The sequence below is a fragment of the Triturus cristatus genome, chromosome 4_2 (genome assembly GCF_964204655.1).
Source record: "Triturus cristatus chromosome 4_2, aTriCri1.1, whole genome shotgun sequence".
Classification (NCBI taxonomy): domain Eukaryota; kingdom Metazoa; phylum Chordata; class Amphibia; order Caudata; family Salamandridae; genus Triturus; species Triturus cristatus.
Window position 1 is genome coordinate 361200998 of NC_140586.1, and position 21231 is coordinate 361222228.

The window sequence follows — 21231 nt, forward strand, 5'->3', positions numbered from 1 at the left end:
CCACAAAACCTTTGCAAGGGCCGACCGTTCCAAGAGCCTGTTCCGCAAATAATACTGACAGCGGACGCCTCTCTCCAGGGATGGGGAGCTCATGTACTCAATTACACAGTGCAGGGACTATGGACGACACAGCAAAAGAAGATGCACATCAACATTCTGGAACTGATGGCAATCTTCCTAGCCATGAAGGCATTCAAAGTACACTTGTGCAACAAGTCGTGTTGATCCGGACGGACAACATGACTGCCATGTACTACATACAGAAGCAGGGAGGAACACACTCTCCACAGTTGTCTCATCTGGCTCAGAGCATGTGGAAATGGGCCATTCAGAGGAACATATTCCTCATGGCGGAACACCTCCCGGGCTAGGACAACCAGATGGCGGATCTGCTCAGCAGACACAGCCACCAGATGCACGAGTGGGAGCTACATCCGTCAGTACTCCAACCGTACTTCCAACAGTGGGGTCATCCAGAGATAGACCTATTCGCCACAAACGAAAATGCAAAATGCCAAAGCTTTGCTCCAGGTTCCCACATCCGCAGTCACAGGGCAATGCGATATGGATGAACTGGTCCGGCAGATTTGCGTACGCTTTTCCCCCAGCGCCATTAATACCGCTAGTGGCACACAAACTGCAACAACACTCACTGACACTCATCCTAGTTGCTCCCACATGGGCACGCCAACCATGGTACACCACCTTTCTAGAACTTTCCGTGGTGCTGCATCAAAGGCTGCGAATCAAACCCGCACTTTTAACGCAGAACCATGGCGAAATTCAGCACCCAGATCCGCAACAGCTGAACCTGGCAATCTGGCTCCTGAAGTCTTAGAGTTTGGCTACCTAAACCTGCCACCTGAATGTATGGATATCATCAAGGAGGCCAGAAGACCCACTACCAGAGCTTGCTATGCGGCTAAATGGAAGAGGTTTGTCATTTACTGCAACAACAATGACATTAACCCGCTGGACGCATCCATTCAAAACATCATCTGTTACCTCTTACACTTATACCGATGCAATCTGGCATACAACTCCATACGTATACATTTAACCGCGATAGCAGCCTATCTTCAAAACAGGCAGCACCTCTCTTTATTCAGAGTGCCTGGCATCAAAGCCTTCTTAGAGGGACTCAAACGAGTAATTCCCTCAAGACACCCACCGGCACCAGTGTGGAACCTCAATGTGGTCCTCACCAGATTAATGGGTCCACCTTTTGAACCTCTCCATTCATGTGAGATTCAATTCCTCACCTGGAAAGTAGCTTTCTTAGTGGCAATCACTTCATTAAGAAGAGTTAGTGAACTCCAGGCACTAACCATTCAAGAGCCATTCATACAGGTTCACGCAAACAGAGTTGTACTACGTACCAACCCCAAATTCATGCCTAAAGTGATATCGCAGTTCCACATGAATCAGACTATTGAACTGCCTGTTTTCTTTCCAAGTCCACAAAATGTCGCAGAGAGAATGCTCCATGCACTAGATGTAAAGAGGGCCCTCATGTACTATATCGACAGAACAAAGGATTTTAGGAAAACAAAACAACTTTTCGTTGCCTTTTCTCCACAACACAAGGGCAACGCCATTTCCAAAGCAGGGATAGCCAGATGGATCGTTAAATGTATTCAAATTTGCTATCAAAAAGCTAAACGCACATTAACGATTCCCCCACGAGCCCACTCAACACGAAAGTTAGGGGCGTCCATGGCATTCCTAGGAAACATTCCTTTACAGGAAAAATGTAGAGCAGCCACATGGTCCACTATACATACATTTACCAAACACTACTGTGTAGATGTACACTCAAAACAGCAGGCAGCTGTAGGACAGGCTGTTCTCAAAACTCTTTTTCAGACTGCTGCAGCTGGCACGGGCAGCCGCCGCTAATGGAGGGACTGCTATATAATCTATGCACAGATATGAATTCAGCAGCCCACATGCCTCGAACTGAATATGCTACTTACCAGTATGCATCTGTTCTTGGCATGTAGGGCTGCTGACATTCATATCGCCCACCCTCCTCCCCGGCGCCTGTAGCGGCTGCAGCACTCAGAATTACTGTATAGCATGGTCATCACTTACTGTATCTACTCCATCACTGCCACAATGGCGAAAAACAATCTAAGGATGGAGAGGATGCCCATGCGCACTGTAGTCCAGGGGAGGAGCCACCTATCTCGTGATACTTCGAAGACTCTTCCAGGACAACAATGTGCAATCATCCGGACCCAACACTAGGCGGCGATCTATGCACAGATATGAATGTCAGCAGCCCTACATGCCAAGAACAGATGCATACTGGTAAGTAGCATATTCAACACAATGAAGATACTATCCCCGGTCCCTTCTCCATAGTCTTCTATGTCTACCGGAGATCACCTGCACAACTGTATGACATTGCATTTGCCTAAGCTCTTTCCTAAGTATAACCTGCTGAACATATTGGGCCGGATTTACAAAGGTAAACTGAGATGAAAGTTTATCTTGATGACTTTCAGTATTCACAAAGGGCATTTTCGAGTAGTAATGTTGGTCCTTTGTGTCAGTTTAACTTAAGTTTTGGTCTCAAGTTTCACTGAGACAAAAAGTCTCGTCTCAGTTAAACTTAAGACCAAAACTTAAGTTAAACAAAGCTCTAACTTTACTACTTGTACCATAATGCAGCTCACTGAAACTTGTCTCAGCAGTGCCAAACATGATGTGCCACTGCTTCTTTTTCCTGATTCCCATTGTTGTCACTGTCACTATCTTTCATAACTCATTTAAGTGCCACATGTTCTGTGCCTGCTCTTTAGGTGTGACAAATGCAAAAACAACAGTTGATGGACAGAATGCAGAACAATGTCATACATTCACCCCAGTAAAGAGATCTGGGCCTAAATCCATCATGTTTTTTGCTCACCATGCTATTCCAGTTTGAACCCAGCCATATGCAAATCAGTCTTGACCCTGTGCCTCATGGGAACAGTCCAGCCCAAACTGCCAAGCAAGGTCCTCCCTGGACTGGAACTAAGCATCCTAGGACCGGTTTCGGGGTTTCACCCCTCTTCAGCCAGGATAGCTTGATTCCAGTGGCATGGAGAGCACGGGACTCACGTCTGAGCATACCCATCGCACTCGGGGTGACAAATGCAAAAACAACAGTTGATGGACAGAATGCAGAACAGTGTCATACATTCACCCCAGTAAAGAGATCTGGGCCTAAATCCATCGTGTTTTTTGCTCACCATGCTATTCCAGTTTGAACCCAGCCATATGCAAATCAGTCTTGACCCTGTGCCTCATGGGAACAGTCCAGCCCGAACTGCCAAGCCAGGTCCTCCCTGGACTGGAACCAAGCATCCTAGGACCGGTTTCGGGGTTTCACCCCTCTTCCGCCAGGATAGCTTGATTCCAGTGGCATAGAGAGCACGGGACTCACGTCTGAGCATACCCGTCCCACTCGGGGTGACAAATGCAAAAACAACAAAATAACAATGGATTAAACCCAGATCTGTGACTGGGGGTGAATGTTTGCCAATGTGCAACATTCCGTCCATCATCTTGTGTGTTTTGCTGTTCGCCCTATGTGGGAAGGGTATGCCCAGACGTGGGTCCCGTGCTCACTACGCCACTGGAGTCAAGCTATCCTGGCTGAAGAGGGGTGAAACCCCGAAACCGGTCCTAGGATGCTTGATTCTGGTCCAGGGAAGACATGGCTTGGCAGTTCGGGCTGGACTGTTCCCATGAGGCACAGGGTCAAGACTGATTTGCACAGGGTCAAGACTGATTTGCATATGGCCATGTCTGAACTGGGGTGGCGTGGTGAGCAAAATAACGATGGATTAAACCCAGATCTGTGACAGGGGGTGAATGTTTTGCCAATGTGCAACATTCCGTCCATCATCTTGTGTGTTTTGCTGTTTGCCCTATGTGGGAAGGGTATGCCCAGACGTGGGTCCCGTGCTCACTACGCCAATGGAGTCAAGCTATCCTGGCTGAAGAGGGGTGAAACCCCGAAACCGGTCCTAGGAGGCTTGATTCCGGTCCAGGGAAGACATGGCTTGGCAGTTCGGGCTGGATTGTTCCCATGAGGCACAGGGTCAAGACTGATTTGCATATGGCCATGTCTGAACTGGGGTGGCGTGGTGAGCAAAATAACGATGGATTAAACCCAGATCTGTGACTGGGGGTGAATGTTTTCCCAATGTACAACATTCCGTCCATCATCTTGTGTGTTTTTTCTGTTCGCCCTATGTGGGAAGGGTATGCCCAGACGTGGGTCCCGTGCTCACTACGCCACTGAAGTCAAGCTATCCTGGCTGAAGAGGGGTGAAACCCAGAAACCGGTCCTAGGATGCTTGATTCCGGTCCAGGGAAGACATGGCTTGGCAGTTCGGGCTGGACTGTTCCCATGAGGCACAGGGTCAAGACTGATTTGCATATGGCCATGTCTGAACTGGGGTGGCGTGGTGAGCAAAATAACAATGGATTAAACCCGATCTGTGACTGGGGGTGAATGTTTTGCCAATGTGCAACATTCCGTCCATCATCTTGTGTGTTTTGCTGTTCGCCCTATGTGGGAAGGGTATGCCCAGACGTGGGTCCCGTGCTCACTACGCCATTGAAGTCAAGCTATCCTGGCTGAAGAGGGGTGAAACCCCGAAACCGGTCCTAGGATGCTTGATTCCGGTGCATGGAAGACATGGCTTGGCAGTTCGGGCTGGACTGTTCCCATGAGGCACAGGGTCAAGACTGATTTGCATATGGCCATGTCTGAACTGGGGTGGCGTGGTGAGCAAAATAACGATGGATTAAACCCAGATCTGTGACTGGGGGTGAGTGTTTTGCCAATGTGCAACATTCCGTCCATCATCTTGTGTGTTTTGCTGTTCGTCCTATGTGGGAAGGGTATGCCCAGACGTGGGTCCCGTGCTCACTACGCCACTGGAGTAAAGCTTTCCTGGCTGAAGAGGGGTGAAACCCGGAAACCGGTCCTAGGATGCTTGATTCCGGTCCAGGGAAGACATGGCTTGGCAGTTCGGGCTGGACTGTTCCCATGAGGCACAGGGTCAAGACTGATTTGCATATGGCCATGTCTGAACTAGGGTGGCGTGGTGAGCAAAATAACGATGGATTAAACCCAGATCTGTGACTGGGGGTGAGTGTTTTGCCAATGTGCAACATTCCGTCCATCATCTTGTGTGTTTTGCTGTTCGTCCTATGTGGGAAGGGTATGCCCAGACGTGGGTCCCGTGCTCACTACGCCACTGGAGTAAAGCTTTCCTGGCTGAAGAGGGGTGAAACCCGGAAACCGGTCCTAGGATGCTTGATTCCGGTCCAGGGAAGACATGGCTTGGCAGTTCGGGCTGGACTGGTCCCATGAGGCACAAGGTCAAGACTGATTTGCATATGGCCATGTCTGAACTGGGGTGGCGTGGTAAGCAAAATAACGATGGATTAAACCCAGATCTGTGACTAGGGGTGAATGTTTTGCCAATGTCCAGCATTCCGTCCTTCATCTTGTGTGTTTTGCTGCTCTTTAGGTGTAGCACCCCTCGCCTGTGGTGTGCAGGTGTACTTAGTATCTTTTGCCTCACCTTTAAAAGACATCTCAGCACATTGCCGCTCTCTCTGTGCAGCAAAAGGTGTCTTAAGTGCCAGTGTTGTTACAGTTGGAGATATCTTCCTTTTCTTACCTGCCTGACCACATAATCCTACTTTAACAAGATTGCTCCAGTCATTCTTTTCTGGTAACAAGAAAAAATGTGGTAGTGCTATTTCCCTTTGTAATACCTCTTTTGTGTGAACACTTCAGTATGCCTTTCACGTTTATCGTCCTGTACTTGTTACTGTCCTCTCCTAGGTTCTGTGTGGCTGGATGTTATGTTTGATTGGCAGGGGCTTGAGGTATGGTTGTTGCGGTTTATCTATGCATTATCTTCACCACCATAGGTTCAGTTTACTGTTGCCCTGAAGTGGACCCTTATCTTTATGCCTTATAAAGGGACTATTTATCACATTTGTTAATTAGGACGTTTTTGATAAAGCCACGGCATCACTTTATGGTCTCTTCAGATCACTATTGTTACAGCTGAATTTGAGGAAGCTGAAGGTTGTGCAGTTAATGTCCACCTGAGTTGGGAACCCGTGTACAGTACCTTTCAGTCACCGCCCTCTGTCAAAATGCCAGCTTGTACTGCTCTGTTTTTTAGGAGTTCTCTGAAGTGCAGGTGGTTGTGTTCTTCCATCAGTTTAGGGATTAGGGCAGTTTTTCCCAAACCTTTTAGAACCACAAACTCCTTTTCAGAATGACAGACGTTTGTGATCCACCTAGCTTTAATGGAGATGAGGCAGGTGATTTTTTAATGTAACTAAAGCGTTGTGTGGTAGTGCACTGCCATTTACAGACAAGAGTATGTTCTATTGAAATGGTCACTAAATTTGCATGGAAATACATTTGTACTGATAAAACTATATCATGTTATGCGATCGTATGGATAAGCCTAGACCAAGATATGCAATTGATTGGGAGCAATCTATGCCTGTTGATACCCAGTGTGAAATGAATTGTAATTATAGAATCGTGAGGTTAAGCTGAGGAATCCACACTGCCATGTTCGGGCCCAGTGTATTTAATGTTATCATGGTAGACCAAATAAGAGGTTTTGTTGACTGTTACACACTGGGTGAAGCTGTCCCCTTAAAGCCTATCTCCAATTCACATGATAAAATAATAAGCAGCAATTTGTCAGAAAACATATCCTGAAATGTGACCTCTGTCTTTGACGTGCTGCAAACCTAACAAGATAAAGACATAATATAAAGGCATCTTTATTATTGCCTGGACATTCACGACCAACTAAAATCGCCTCACGACCTACCAGTGGGTTGCAGCCAACAGTTTGGGATCCACTGGATTAAGGTATTATCAAGACTTTAACCTAGAAAACACAGGGATTTGACCCTGTGGTTCTATCATTTGAAGCCTGATCATTGAATCACATTAAAGGTGTTGGATTGAAGACGTCAGGCAGGAATATTGTGGAATATCTGTTTCTGTAATTAGCATGTGCTTGCCTTAGGAGGCCTAGCGTATGGTCCACTTATTTTGAGTTTAATTCAAGCATCTTTCTGGAGCCAGTGAAGTGATCTCTAAGCCAGCTCATGTAGTCTTGCAATTGTAGGTTCAGACTAATTGTGGCTTCCCGGTTTGCAGTCTTTCACTAAGTTTCTTCTGTCGTCTTGAAAAGAGGCAGCCATAATAAAGTGGGGCAACGTACCCATGAAGGTATTTTGCTAAAGTCCCTCAAAAACCTTTACCTGTTAGTCTGAGGATTGGAATCTGTGCTGTGATGTACATCTTATGACAAACTGATGTTTGGGGACCAAATGAGTATTTACCAAAATGAAAATGAAAAAACAAAACCTGCTATTTTAGGACAATTTAGTGTGTTCTTGTGAAAACAAGCTTTCATTTAGAGGAATTTGGTTTAATTATGAAAAAAAGAAAGGCTTATATTTTAGTAAAATGCATATATATCCAGAAACTGACACACACGTGTTTAGAGAAGTTTATTTTACTTTTCCAAAATATATTTAACACTGGTATGTGAGTGATAGTTCACACTGAGTTTGGGAAACTCATTGGTGATCTTGTTTCTTTGGACTCAAACTGCACTTGCAGCTGTGGCTGTAATTTTGTGACATGTGTGGCTGCATTTCATCATCTACATTGAGAAAGATTTGCATTATTTGATGACATTATCACTACTGCTGTCGGAGCCTGGGCTTATATGATTAATGGAACTTGTCACTGCAATGTTTCTGTAACCTGAGTGATTACTCTGTGGCTTGACCCTGTAAGGTCTATGTAGCTCTGCTGTCGGCACATTGAGATTTGGTTGATTTGATTTTTTTACAGAGAGCTTGTTTGCTAACATAGGAATCTTGGTGCTAAGGAACAAGTAAAAAAGATGTTCAACCACAGAGATAGTTGTTTAGAACCTTTCTGATAGCTAAAAAGGACTGAATGTTATTAAGGTGTAGTGAGAGACTATTGCAGAAATGGGGTCCCAATAGGTAAAGAGCACGACCACTATGGCACCACTGTTTAAAAGGGGGAACAAGCTTAGGAGCTTCTTAGTGGCTCTAAGTTTTCTCTTTGGGATGTTACGAGTAAAATGTGCTGGCCAATGGGATCTTTCAGTTTGAGAAAAAATCTTATGCATCATGCGGCAAAGCCTTTGGAAAACAATTCTTTGCTTGATAGGCAACATCGTTTTAAGGAATTGGGCAAAGTGGGCACTTGCCCAGGGCCCCCACCTTCCAAGGTGCCCCATGGGAAAGTAAACTTTCACTTTATTTCACAATTGTCTATGTTCGTGGTATGTGTAGCTGTAGATACATATTCTTTGCATACTCCTGCCATCTAATTTTGGGCTCGGAAGTGTGCAACTTGTATTTCTCCAAAGAGGTCTTTCAAGTCACACGGTACAGTGACTCCTCTTAATACTGGTAGCGTGCATGGGCATTGTTTCCACTGTTAGATAGTTTTTCTCCGCTGTTGGGTTCAAACATGTCTCCACCACACCCTGGGTCGATGCCTGGCGGTATTCATTCTCTGTCCTGTTCAGTTACTCCAGACCATTATGTTAACAATTCGTGCACAGCACTCTCATCAACATTGTTGCAGTCCTTGTCAGGTTCGACGACCGGGATCTACTCGACGCCTCTCCTAGTCCTGCTCCCCCCTTCGGGGCCTGGCCCGTTGTTTTCTTCTCTGATATTGTACGGTTCATGATGGAAAGGATTCCATTACGGAACTCCCAACAGTTTCAAGCGAGGTTCCTCTGGACAGACCATCACCAAGTTTGCAACCTCTGTCTGTTTCCAGAGTACAACGAGGTCTCCTATGCTTGCCAGCCTCACTTTCTGCTGGAGGAAATCTCTGCTTTATCATCCCAATCAATGCCTTGCTCAATGACCCATTGCACACCGGCAGGGAGACTATACCCCTGACCTCTTCAGGGGTCAATATGTCAAGGGGGGAACCACGCCCTGGGCCCTCAGCCTACCAGCCCCACCTGTTCAGTCCAGAGCCCAGCTCCCACTCACACCGAAGAACCCCAGGCCCTCAAGTTCCAGCTAAGGACATCGATCATGAGTACAACATTCCTCCCTCTTCTGCCTGTTCGTCACTGAGCCGAGGCTGAGCACTGCCCTTGAGAAGGTTGGGCATCGACTCTCGAAGCCTAGAAATCAAGCTTTCGGTCCACCACTACCTGACGGTCATAGTTGGCACCGAAAACAGTCTTGAATCTGACGTCAAGCCAGCCTCTGGTACCGAAACAGCTGCTGAAGACCTGGCTCCCAGGGCCGACGACACTTGAGCGCCAGCATCCAAGGCGCCCTCAAGACTAACTTTGGCTCCGAAGTCTCCATCGGAACCCAACACTTCCTCGGCGGCGATGAACCAGAATTAGCTTTGGTGGCCGGTGCCGAAAGCTCCGTCCCCCACTGCATTCGAGGACCAAGAGCAGTCCACTCTGCAATGCCTTCAAGACGAGCTTGACGCCCAGCAGAAACGGATTCAACTCCACCCACAAACTGGAAGGATCCAAACCCAGTCTTGAAAGACTCAAACTCCCATTCCTCCCAAAATAAAGTTGACTTTTGAAGAGGCTGTTGGCCTGTCGCCTGAACTACACAGGCCAAGACCAAGAGGCACTGGGGCACCAGCCCTATACCTCGTCTACCACATCCTCCTTTTCTTTTACCTCCTCCATCCTCTTCCCCTTCTCCCCTCCTGGCATTACCGTGGCCCGAGAAGCCCCTCTACCTGAATCACCAGAGGGTTTCTCTCATTCTTCCTTTGGGGGAAGGGTAGTCCACATTACTCACTGAATCACTATGATGCTGCTTAGGATCCTCAACTACAGGGTGACCCGTGGGATAACTATGATGTCAACTTACCTGCAGATACCTATCCTGATGTTTACCCTGCCAAAACATCCCGGCATCAGGCTGCTGCCTTCCACTAGGTGATAATGCACAAGATTCAGAAGGATCAGGACTTTTTTGTGGAGACACTGTCCTCCACCCAGCGCTCCTTACAGTTCTTCTCTATAAATAATGGAATGCTTAAAACAGCTCCTGATGTGTTTAAGGAGCAGGTTAAAGTCAGAGTGATCACCTCTAGGGTGGATAAGAAATAATGCCCAGGGCACTGGAGACACACCCCACCAGATAAGGAGAGCAGGAAGATAGATGTGGCATTTAAAGGAGTGGCTGCTCAGTCTGTGACCCATTGATGCTTCGCCAACTCTGTCGGCCTGCTCTCCAGGTATGGTAGGGCACACTTGGACGAGATGGAGGAACATCTCTAACACGTCCCAGACTAGTACAAGAAATGTGGTCACAAGCTCGTTCTTAAAGGGAAACTGATTTCTAACATCACCATTTGTAGTGTCCTTAACACTGCTAACACTGCAGCGTGTGGTATAAATTACAGCGTCACACCAGGCTGTGTGTCTCAGGCTTCAAGTCAGAGGAACGGAAGGATTTGTTCAACCTGCCCTTCAATGGGGAGCACCTCTTCGGACCACAGGTTGACCAGATGCTGGAAAAAATCAAAAAGGACACGTATACCGCAGGGGTTGCATTCGGAGGTTCCAGTACAGAAGGGTGCCAAGACCACCTCGCCCAAAGCTACCACCTCCTGTCAGAGGTTGCAGCTACAGCAGAAGCCTTCACAGGGTTATTTGAGGGGAGGTTGTAGGGGAAAATACTCTTGGGGTAGAGGGAAAGATGGAGTGGCTACGGGAGCTGCCTCTGCCAAACAGTGACTCACTTTCCAATCCCCTGATCACACTACGCCTATCGGGGGAAGACTCCAGGGGTTTCTGGCAGGGTGGCAAGAGGTCACCTTAGATCAGTTGGTCCTCTGCATCATAGGGCATGGTTACTGCATGAAGTCACTGCAACCCATCAAACATCCCTGTACGAAAAACACACCTTCTCCCGTGAACATCAGTGCCTCCTCCAAGAAGAAGAAAAGGCCCTCATTCGCAAGGGAGCCATAGAGCCTGAGCTGCCACACCAAAGCAGCAAAGTAGGGTACTCCCTGTACTTCCTTATCCCAAAGAAGAACAGATCCCTATGGCTTATACGTGACCTCAGGCCTCTTAACGCATACATCCTGTCAGAGCACTTCCACATCGTCACGCTCCAGTATGTCATCCCTATACTGTAGCAAGCCGATTTTATGACTTGAAGGACGCCAACTTTCGCATCTCCATCCACCCTTCACATCGCTGGTATCTCCAGTATGTGGTACATGGCCAGCATTTTCAGTTCTAAGTGCTGCCTTTTGAAGTCACCACATGCCACAGGATATTCACAGTGTCTTCCCTTGGTAGCCACTCATCTCAGGAGGTCCGGCATCCCCGTGTTACTTAACTTGGACGACTGGCTGACGAACAACAGTGCCTGGCCCATGCTCAGGCCGCCATAGCCCTGCTGCACAATTTAGGATTTACCGTAAACAAAGTAAAGACCAACCTTTAGCCCCTCCAGGTTCAGCCATTCTTAAAGGGAGTCCTCAAGTCAGTCACAGGGAAAGCTTAACCCAGGCAAGCAAGGGCCCTAGCTTTATAGTTGTTACTGGCCCTTTTTCACTCAGCTCGCCAAATAACAGTAAGGGCGGTCATGTGCCTCCTCAGCACAATAGCCTTCTATATTACCATAGGTCTCCACTCCAGTTTACACATGCCCCTAGCTGCACGGTGGTGAGAAGCGGAGGGTCACTGGGAGGATCTAGTGTTGATTTGGGCCTTCACACATAGCCCTCTGCAGTGGTGGAACAGCAACAATCTGTTGCAAGGCCGGTCATTTCTCAAACCAGTACCGCAGGTGCCCATCACAATGGACGCTTCCCTCACCAGGTGGTGAGTGCATTTACAGGGCTTCACTGTTCAGGGTATGTGGACATTCCACCAACTGGTCTCCCACATCAACTATCTAGAGCTACTGACCATCCAGTTAGCACTCAAAGCTTTTTCCAGCCACATTCAGCACAGTGTCCTCATCTGCACAGACAAAATGATCTCCATGTATTACATTTAATAACAGGGCAGCACACACTCACCGCAGTTGTCAGTGTTAGCTCAGAACATTTGGCAGTGGGAAATTCACCACAAAGTCCATTTACTCATAGAATACTTGCCAGGAGCAGACAGCGACTTTGCAGGCCTGCTCAGCAGGATATGGAAACAAGTCTACAAGTGGGAATGCCACCTGCTAGTCCTGTTCCTGTACTTCAGTTGTTGGGGATTTTCTGACAAATCTTTTCGTCACCGCTGAAAATGCCAAATGTCCAAGCTTCATCTCCAGGCTCCCTCACCCACAGTTTAAGGGCAATGCACTATGGATGACCTGGTTGGGGCTATTTGCCAAAACTTTACCACCTCTCCCACTCCTTCCATTCATGGCTCGCAAGCTTTGGCAAACATGCCTCACTCTAATCCTAGTGGCTCCCATGTGGTGAACCAGACAACCCTGGTTCACCACTCTTCTCGAACAATCCCTCATGCCCCACGAGAGGCTGCCCAACAGCCAGACTTTCTGAACCAGAGCCCAGCCTGGCATCCGAACCCCAGGCATCTCAACCTTGTGATTCGGCATAGAAGTCCTAGAATTTGGTTACCTCAGTCTCCCTTCTGAGTGCATAATCATCCTCAAGGAGGGCACAGACCCACCATGCGGGCCTGCTATGCAGCCAAATGGAAAACATTTGTCCGTTACTGTCTCCCGAAATGGATCGACCCTTTCAAGCCGACTATTCAGAACTTAGGGCCAGATTTATATGTTGGCGGGAAGAGAACTCAGTCGCAACATCAGGTCTTGCCTACAATTCATGTTCAACTGCACTTAGCTGCAGTTGCTGCCTAACTCAAGAATGGAGAACACACTTCACTATTTAGTGTCCCTGTCATCAAGGCTTTCATGGAAGGACTTAAATGAGTCCTCCCAACCAGGGAACCTCCGCCCCCTGTCTCCAACCTCAACATTGTTCTCAGGCAACTCATGGTGGCTCTCTCTGAACACCTCCTTTCATGCCCTCTATAGTTTCTCTCCTGGAAGGTAGCTTCCCTAGTAGCCATAAACGTACTCAGGCGTGTAAGTGAGCTTCAAGCTCTTACCCTCCAGGATCCTTTCTTTCAGGTCCACAATGACAGGGTCGTCCTTTGGACAAATCCCAAATTTCTCCCTAAGGTGGTGTCTTCTTTCCACCTAAATCAAACAATTGAACTCCCTGTGTTCTTTCCACATCCCTTTCTGTTCATGGCGTAATCTTAAGGATTTTTTTTACCACTGGGCAAGACATATTTTAACTATTTTTGTGTGACCATGTTTCTGAAAGCTTTACTATAACTTAGTATTGTTTGGCACCATTTGGGTTGAAGTACCAGAAAATGAGTAATAAAAGTATTCATAGTTGTACCAAACAGGGCCCACCGAAATATGTCTTGCCCGGGGCCCATAAAATCCTTAAGATGACAATATTGACAGACAGCCAGTGCAAATGTACCATTGCCTGTGTTACAAGATGCGATTTGCACAGGTAGCTAAGTAGCTGCCCAGTGTAGTTCTGGATCCTCTGGAATTAGACAAGTGAGGTTTCCAGTGGGCTGAGGTATGGAAGGTTGCAAAAGTCAATCCTGGAAATATGTGCAAATCTTCAAAAACAGACTACAAATACAGGTTGAGGAACCTGAGTTGGTCTGGACTTTCAAGGAGTGTAAGAAAGTGCCCTCTTTCTGCATGGTTTCCCCCAAGTTTTGCTGAACTGCTGATGTACTTTGACTAGGTGTGCCCTGGGCTCCTGCCAATCAGGTATCCAGGGCCTATGTTCTTTCCCTAAAACTGCTTTGAAGACAAAACCCAATTGGCACTCTTGCCACAAGTCAACCCCTGCTAAATGGTACCACAGGTACACAGAGCCCTGTGACCAGGGAAGACTTCTAAGGGCGGCAGCACTTATTGTGCCTCACTTAGAGGCCCTGTACCTTTACACTCACACACTGCCTTTGCAGGCTGCGTGTTTTCGTGCCGAACAAAGTGAAGAGTCGACATAGGACACATCCCTGTGTGCTATGCCTACAACCCACTGCCCTGACATAGATCAGCCACCCCTCTGGCTGGGTACACAATACCAGTGGTGAGGGTACAGGTGCATGAGCCCTGTACCCCTACAGTGTCTAAGCCCATTCTTAGACATTGTAAATGCAGTAGTGCCATTAAGAGTATATGGTGCTAGGAGTTCGTCATTACAACTCCACAGTACCATAATGGCTTTACTGAAAACTGATCAGCACATTAAACCCACACTGATGCCAGTGTGGAATTTAATGAAAATGCACACAAGCTGGATCTTAGAGATGCCCCCTGAAAAAAGACCTAACACTAGTGTCCAGACTGAGTGGCTGCTCCCTAGCTGCAACCACCAGACATGTTTCTGGACCCCTGGGTCAAGAGCCTGCTGCTCTCGGGGTTCTGAAACAATGCACATCCTGGGACGAGGTGCCAAGCCTCCTCCCCCAGGAGGTGTGCCCACCTTTGCCAACCCCACCCCTCAGGTGGGGGAGGCGAGGTGAAGCACAACTCTCAGTCCCTGCCGTCTTGCAGATGGGGAGACCCAGCCAACCAGAGTGAGGCATATAACCCCTCCCCCCACTGGAGGGTGGCATAATAGGGAGTGTACCCACCCCAAGGAAGGGACCAATTGGTTCAAATCTTTTACTTACCTGTAACGCTTCTCAATTTAGTATTTAGGGGCTTACCTGAACCTTGCCTCCTCAGACAAGCAACAACAAAAAAAAAGAAGAAGAAGGACCGAACAGCCCTGCTGAAGCTGAAAAGAGGAGGATACCCACTGACTTGGCCCCAGCCCTACCGGCCTGTCCCCACCTCGAACCTGCAGAAGCGAAACTCCAGTGTGTCCTGCAGCCAGCAACCTCAAGAACCCCGAGGACCTGCCCTGCCTTCCAAAGAAAATACTTTATCTCCTGTGAACACCGGATTTGTTCACCCACAGACTCCAGCTCTGGCCAAATCCGCCAGTCTGCACCACTCTGCACCTGTCACCCACGGCCCGAGTGGCCCAACACCATGAGGAGGTCTTCTCGGCGATTCTGACCCGAGATCTGGTGATCTCTGACCTGCCTCGAATCTCACAGTGAAGCCTGCAGCCTCTTTCTGGGGGATCCCCCGACTGCGACCAGAGCTGGTAAGAGAAACCCAACGTCTAAAGACACCACTGCACCCGAAGCCCCACGGCCTTGGGTGGCCCCACTGATGGTGTCCCAGCATCCCCAGGCATCCCAACTTACCTCTCCAACCGGTGGTCACCTCCAGAAGATCTCCGTCCCCGATCCTGCAGTCTTTGTTGAAACCGGAGAATCCCCATTTCAGTCAACAGGGCGCCCGAGGCCAAAACATAACCCTGCACCCAGCCGCCCCTGCGCCACTGCAGGTGTACTTTGGGTGCTAACTCGGATCCCCCTTTGCCCTGAGCCTAACACCAGGAGCTGTGCTCCCACAACCCTGTGGCCTGCTCGTAAGCAGCCACCAACCGGACGCCCCCTATCCCCCATTGGATAACATTGGGCCTCAGCACTCTGCACGCGGCCGCCCTAGTGCTGCTGAGGGTGTAACAAGAGTGCATCCTTGACCCTGGGGAAACCCTTGTTCTAATCCCAGAAACTCAACTTCAAAGACCGAGTACTTACCTGGTAACCGTTAACTTCATTTCTCTTGTTAGGAACCTATTGACTGTTTTTTTTCTCTGAAACATTTTGTGTGGAGCTGATTTGTATGGAAACCTGAAAAATTACAATTGTGCAAAACTGATTTTACTTACCTTTCCTCCAGGAAATGTCCCAATGTGATATCTAGGCTTATCACACTGAGTAGAAAAAGTAACTTAAAAAGTAATCGAAAAAGTAACAAAAAAGTAATCTGTACAGTAATTTCACTACCTTGACTCTATTTCAAACATCTACACTTGAACTTGCATTCACTTGTAAACAATGCATAATATTTTGGTGCAAAGCAATTATTTCACTTACCTGTGCCAGGCTTGGCTTGTTTCTAGTAATAAAATACCTTAACAATATACAAACAAAATTGGTCTGAGTTCAGTCTTTGAGTGTGTGACATCATTTGCTGATTTAGTGTGTACAACAAATGCTTAACATTACCCTCTGATACAGCCTTACTGCTCGCCCACACTACCACAAATAGAGAGTAATGTGCTATCCACTTTTACCTCTGCCTACCTTTGGGGTTCCACTGGACTCTGTGCGCACTATATCTCAGTATGTACTGAGCCAGCTTCATACAGGGAGAGCTCTTTATTCAAAATAACTCCTAGGGTTTTCACTTTGGTTTACAGGGTATGGGTCTGTGCTCAGTTTGAGAGATCAAAGCAAATGGTGCTATCTCTTGCTGGTGTTTCCAAACAATAGGATCACCATTTTACTGATGTTGAGCCTGAACACTTTTTGTGGCAACCGCAGTTAAACTTCAAGCAGACAGGAAGTAAGTTTAGTGTTTTAGCCACACAATCAACTGAGTATTGGCTGCTCAAGAGATTGAGCATATTGTGCAAATCTTGCTACATAATGTTGTACTGTTGCCCCTTTCAATGTGGAGGAAGCAGAGATGAAAGAAAGTGAAATCTAGAAGTGAAGAAAAGTGCTATATATATTTTGCAAAGTGATAGGCTATTTACAATTACATCAAGAGATTTTTTGTGCTACGTGCAATCCCAGAGAGTTAGATTGACAAAATCCTGCAGATCAGCAAACGAAATGTGTGGGCTTAAATTACTTTCTTAATTTTAGTACTTTTATTGATATTTATTTATTATCTTCACAAGTGCTTTCTTTCTACCATGTTCTTGTTTTCTGTCCCTTTTCTTTCTCCCTCATGATTTGTTTTATTGTTTTTCCTTATTCACTTTCTTTTTTATTTCAAATGTTAGTAGTTTAGTAGGGATTACATAAAACATATGTAAAGACTAGGTCCATATAAATCATGTATTCATTATCCAAAATACAAATCACACAGTTATCATTTACAATATAAACAATGTAAAAGTTAGCAATTACATATCAGTCGAAATAATGTATTTTCTTTTTTCCTTTCTTTTGTTCCTTCTTTCTTTCTCTCGCCTATTTTACTATCACCCTTTATTATTGCCTTCCTTTCAGTTTTCTTTGCCTAGCATTCTATTTCTTTGCTCTTACTTTCCATCTCATATTCACCCTTTCAATTTTGCCTTCTCGCCCTACTTCGCTTCCTTTTCTGCTTCTTTTTCCTTTTAAATGATAGCCTTCCCATGTCCTCAACTACCTTTTCCCACATTGTTTGTTTTTCTTCCAGTACAACTGTCTCCCATTCAACTCTTTCTCTCATTTGTTGTCTTACTTTTCCTTTTCTGCTATTTTCTAGCTAGCTGACTAACATTATTCTCTGTCTTCATCTGTTTGTCTGTGTTTCTCTTGCTCTTTCTTTTTTTGCCTATTATCTTTCGCTGCTACCTGTTCCTTTCCTGTTTTCCTCTTTCCATCTATCTAAGATACAGTCTCCCCTTCATTCTCTGCTCCCTTTACTATACTGTCCCCCCTCCTACTCAATTTTCTCCTTCTGTATACTCTTTTGCCCACTTTCACATTCATACTTATTAAATGTAACTCGCCTGTCTCTCCAGCAATGACTTTGATGTGAATCCGCTAGGCCAAGACATCAGTGTGGCTGACATGTACCGCTGGAAAGTATCCGCATATGCTCCCTGCAGCTCTAGCTGTGCCTCAGGTAAGATTCACAGATAAGTTCCATTGCATGCCGGTGGCTTAAAACAAGGGGAGCTTCCCACCTCAGAGAAAGTGAAATACCTGCAGTTTGAGAAAGGTTGGGCTTCCTGTAAGAGCCACACCTGAGTCCCATCAAACACAAACAGCTATAGTGAGTGGACTGTCTGCATTATCTAAAGTCAACATACAAGGCCATCACACACCAACATCTCTACAGAGGGCGGTTTCTGTAATCATATAAAATCATACCAAGTCCATAGTCTGCCTGCTATAAGGACTCATACCAGTGCTCTAAAGACGGTTAGCTTCCCACTTATCCTAGGTCTACATATGGCCCCCGTCGCTCACCCACATATGTAATTGGGTGGTTATGCCAACCATCCAAGGGAGCTTCCTGTCTCAATTAAGAACATACCCCAAGTGTTCCAGAGAGGGTGGGAACTTACTCAGAGTAAGGTCAAATGCCTCCTGCTCTGAAATGGTTGGTATTCCTTCTTGTTAAGATACCTGAGAGGAACCCTATTACACCATTACTATTACTTCTCAGTTAAAGTCACACACTCCCAGTTCTGGAGGAGATGGATGTCTCACCCCAGAAAAGGTTATACCTGTGGCTAATGAAGACAACATTTCTGCCTCATGTAAGGGCACACACCTAAGCTTCCAAAGTGGGTGGTTGGAGTTTGATCATTGCTAATGTGTATTTGTTTATGTGATTTGCAGCACGCCCGCTACAAGCTGATTTGTCTCAAGGCACCTTACTGAATCCAGACGCGCTGTATCAGAGATTTTCCTCTGGGCTCTCTATGTCACTTTACCCTTGCTGCACAAGTGATTCTGGCACTCATTCAGACCATAGGCTTTGTTCCATGCCAAAACCTTTGTAGCCAAATACCTAACGCTAGCACCAGCATGGGTCCAAGTGTTTGCAGCTTTATCAAACACATTACCTTTTACCTTCTCTCACTTAATTCAAAGCTCATACTTGAGTTCACATTCAGAAGTCCCTTATGAGTTTCACTCTTGGTACTCCTCATTACCTAGATGTCTTGCATTATTACTAGTGTAGTCCAAGGCAGTGGGTAATTTTGTGGAGTATGGGCGAGTTTACCTAATACTTGATTTTCACCTGCATTTGCTACAAGAGAGAGAAAGATACTACTCAGTCAGTCAGTCAAATCACTTTATTTGATTAATTAAAATCATAAAAGTACAGTACACATTGCACAATATAATAAAATCATGTAACCCAATAAGACATATAAGCGTTTAAAAAAATAAATAAAAAAAAATAATACAACAGGATCAATTTTCTAGTGCAAAAGAGCTTAAAACACAATTAAGAATAATTTCATAAGAAATGAAGCAGAGGTTATCTATATGCTACAAAGTCATACAGATTTTAACATAGGTTTCCTTTTTTTATTAAGACGAACCGCTGCCACTAGAAAACTGGCAATGTTAAAAATCTTCCAAGGATCGTTAAGCAGTTGAAGATAAAATAAGGCTGGTCTGACCTGTAAGAAACCCTTTCCCTTTAACAGAGGAACTAAAAACCTCCTACAAATCTCACTATAATAGTCACAACACATTATGAAATGCATTGTGTCCTGTGATGAAAAATTATCACAAGGACATGGGCCTATATCCTCTGGTTTGCACCAGCCTTGCAGATTACCTAAGGAGAAATGGATTAAGTTAAAACGGAACCTTGTTAAAAGCCAACGATGAAAGGGCTTGGTAACAATTCTTAGGTAGGGCTCAATCAATGGGGAGGTTTTTAACAGAAAGTGAGCCCTAACTGAGGGTTTCAATAACTCCCTCTCCTCACGCTCCATCCTCAATAAATTCAAAAGTTGGGATTTAACCAATTTAACATCCTCTTTTTTAATCCTATCCGGGTAATCAAAAAGATCCGGGCGCCCCAATTTAGAAAACATATGCTTGACGTAGTGCAGCCATGGGATACTACTGGCTTTCTCCAGGGTAACACAGTCCCGAATGATCTGACGTTTCAGTGTTAAGTCAGCATACTACCGGGGCCAACCTCATTGAGTCTGACACTTATCCGAGCCCCAATTCCTGATGAATAGCAAAAGTTGGGGTTGATTGGGGGACCAACAAAAGGGTACGCAGACATTTATTTCCAGCTATCTGCACCCCTTCCAAGTGCTTGTAGCCCCAGATGTCAGAGCCATAGAGAGCAATAGCCAAGCATTTAGATCTATAAATATTAAGCATGGCTTCGAAAGGCCTAGTCCCCCAGACGCTGTGCGAACCCTTGAATAGCAGCCGTTGATCTTGCCACTGCATTTCTTTTGATTTTCTGTTGGGGGACCCAGGAACCTCTCTCATCAAATAGAACCCCCAGATAGGTAAAAGAGGACACACTAGACACCTCAGCTCCATTGCAATAAAAGGATTTTACTTTTCTATTTCTTCGACCCATAGACATAACGTGGGATTTTGCTATGTTTACTATTAAGTCCTAAGACTTCATATAGGCCCCAAAGGCATCCAATAGCCTCTGAAGGCCTATGGCTGTACGGGCTACTAATACAGCATCATCCGCGTATACGAGAACAGGAATACCCCTGTTCGAGGCATGTGGGCTGCTGAATTCATATCTGTGCATAGATCGCCGCCTAGTGTTGGGTCCGGATGTTTGCACGTTGTTGTCCTGGAAGAGTCTTCGAAGTATCCTGAGATAGGTGACTCCTCCCCTGGACCATAGTGCGCATGGGCATCCTCTCCATCCTCAGATTGTTTTTTTCCGCCATTGGGTTCGGATGTGCTTATCTTGACTCAAGTTAGGAAAAACTTTTTTCAGGCCAAAAGGCCTTTAGTTTGCGTCGGTACTGTTCCCGATCGGTATCGACAGTTACTTGTTAGTTTATTAACTTCAAAAACAACTTTTTCGCATCGACCATCGACGATGGAATCGAGGACACCATTCAAGCGGTGTCCTGTTTGCAATGCGAAATATCCCCATATCGACGTCCACCCGGTGTGCAACAAATGCCTTTCACCAGATCACGACGAATCCACATGTATGGCCTGTGCCCGATTCCGATCCAAGAAGACCCTTCGGAATCGAAGAGCGGCGAGACTTGAAGCGCAGCAAGCGGCACCGGTCCCGACCAACATCTTCAGCGCCGAGGACGAAGATGTAGAAGGCGTGGAGAACCTGCCCTCCAGCCCCGCTTCCGAACACGATTCCGGATCGGAAGACATCGAAGAACAACTCTTTCACAGAGATGAAGACGACACCGAGGTAGGAGACTACGATGAGGCCTTAGGGGCCGAAGAAAGTGGCTCCGGTGACGAGCAAGGCCTACCCGTACAGACGGAGGATATCCCA

At 46.4% G+C, this 21231-nt stretch overlaps 1 protein-coding gene across 5 annotated transcripts in view; it reads left to right on the forward strand.

Moving 5' to 3' along the window:
- The window catches only part of LOC146833886 (ADAMTS-like protein 2), a 255455-nt gene that overhangs the window by 132949 nt on the left and 101275 nt on the right, over nt 1–21231 (forward strand). For all 5 annotated transcript variants that reach the window (XM_085601779.1, XM_085601781.1, XM_085601784.1 and 2 more), the window contains one exon: nt 17768–17871. In XM_085601779.1, coding sequence (XP_085457905.1) covers nt 17768–17871 — 104 coding nt within the window. The remainder of the gene's footprint in view (nt 1–17767; nt 17872–21231) is intronic.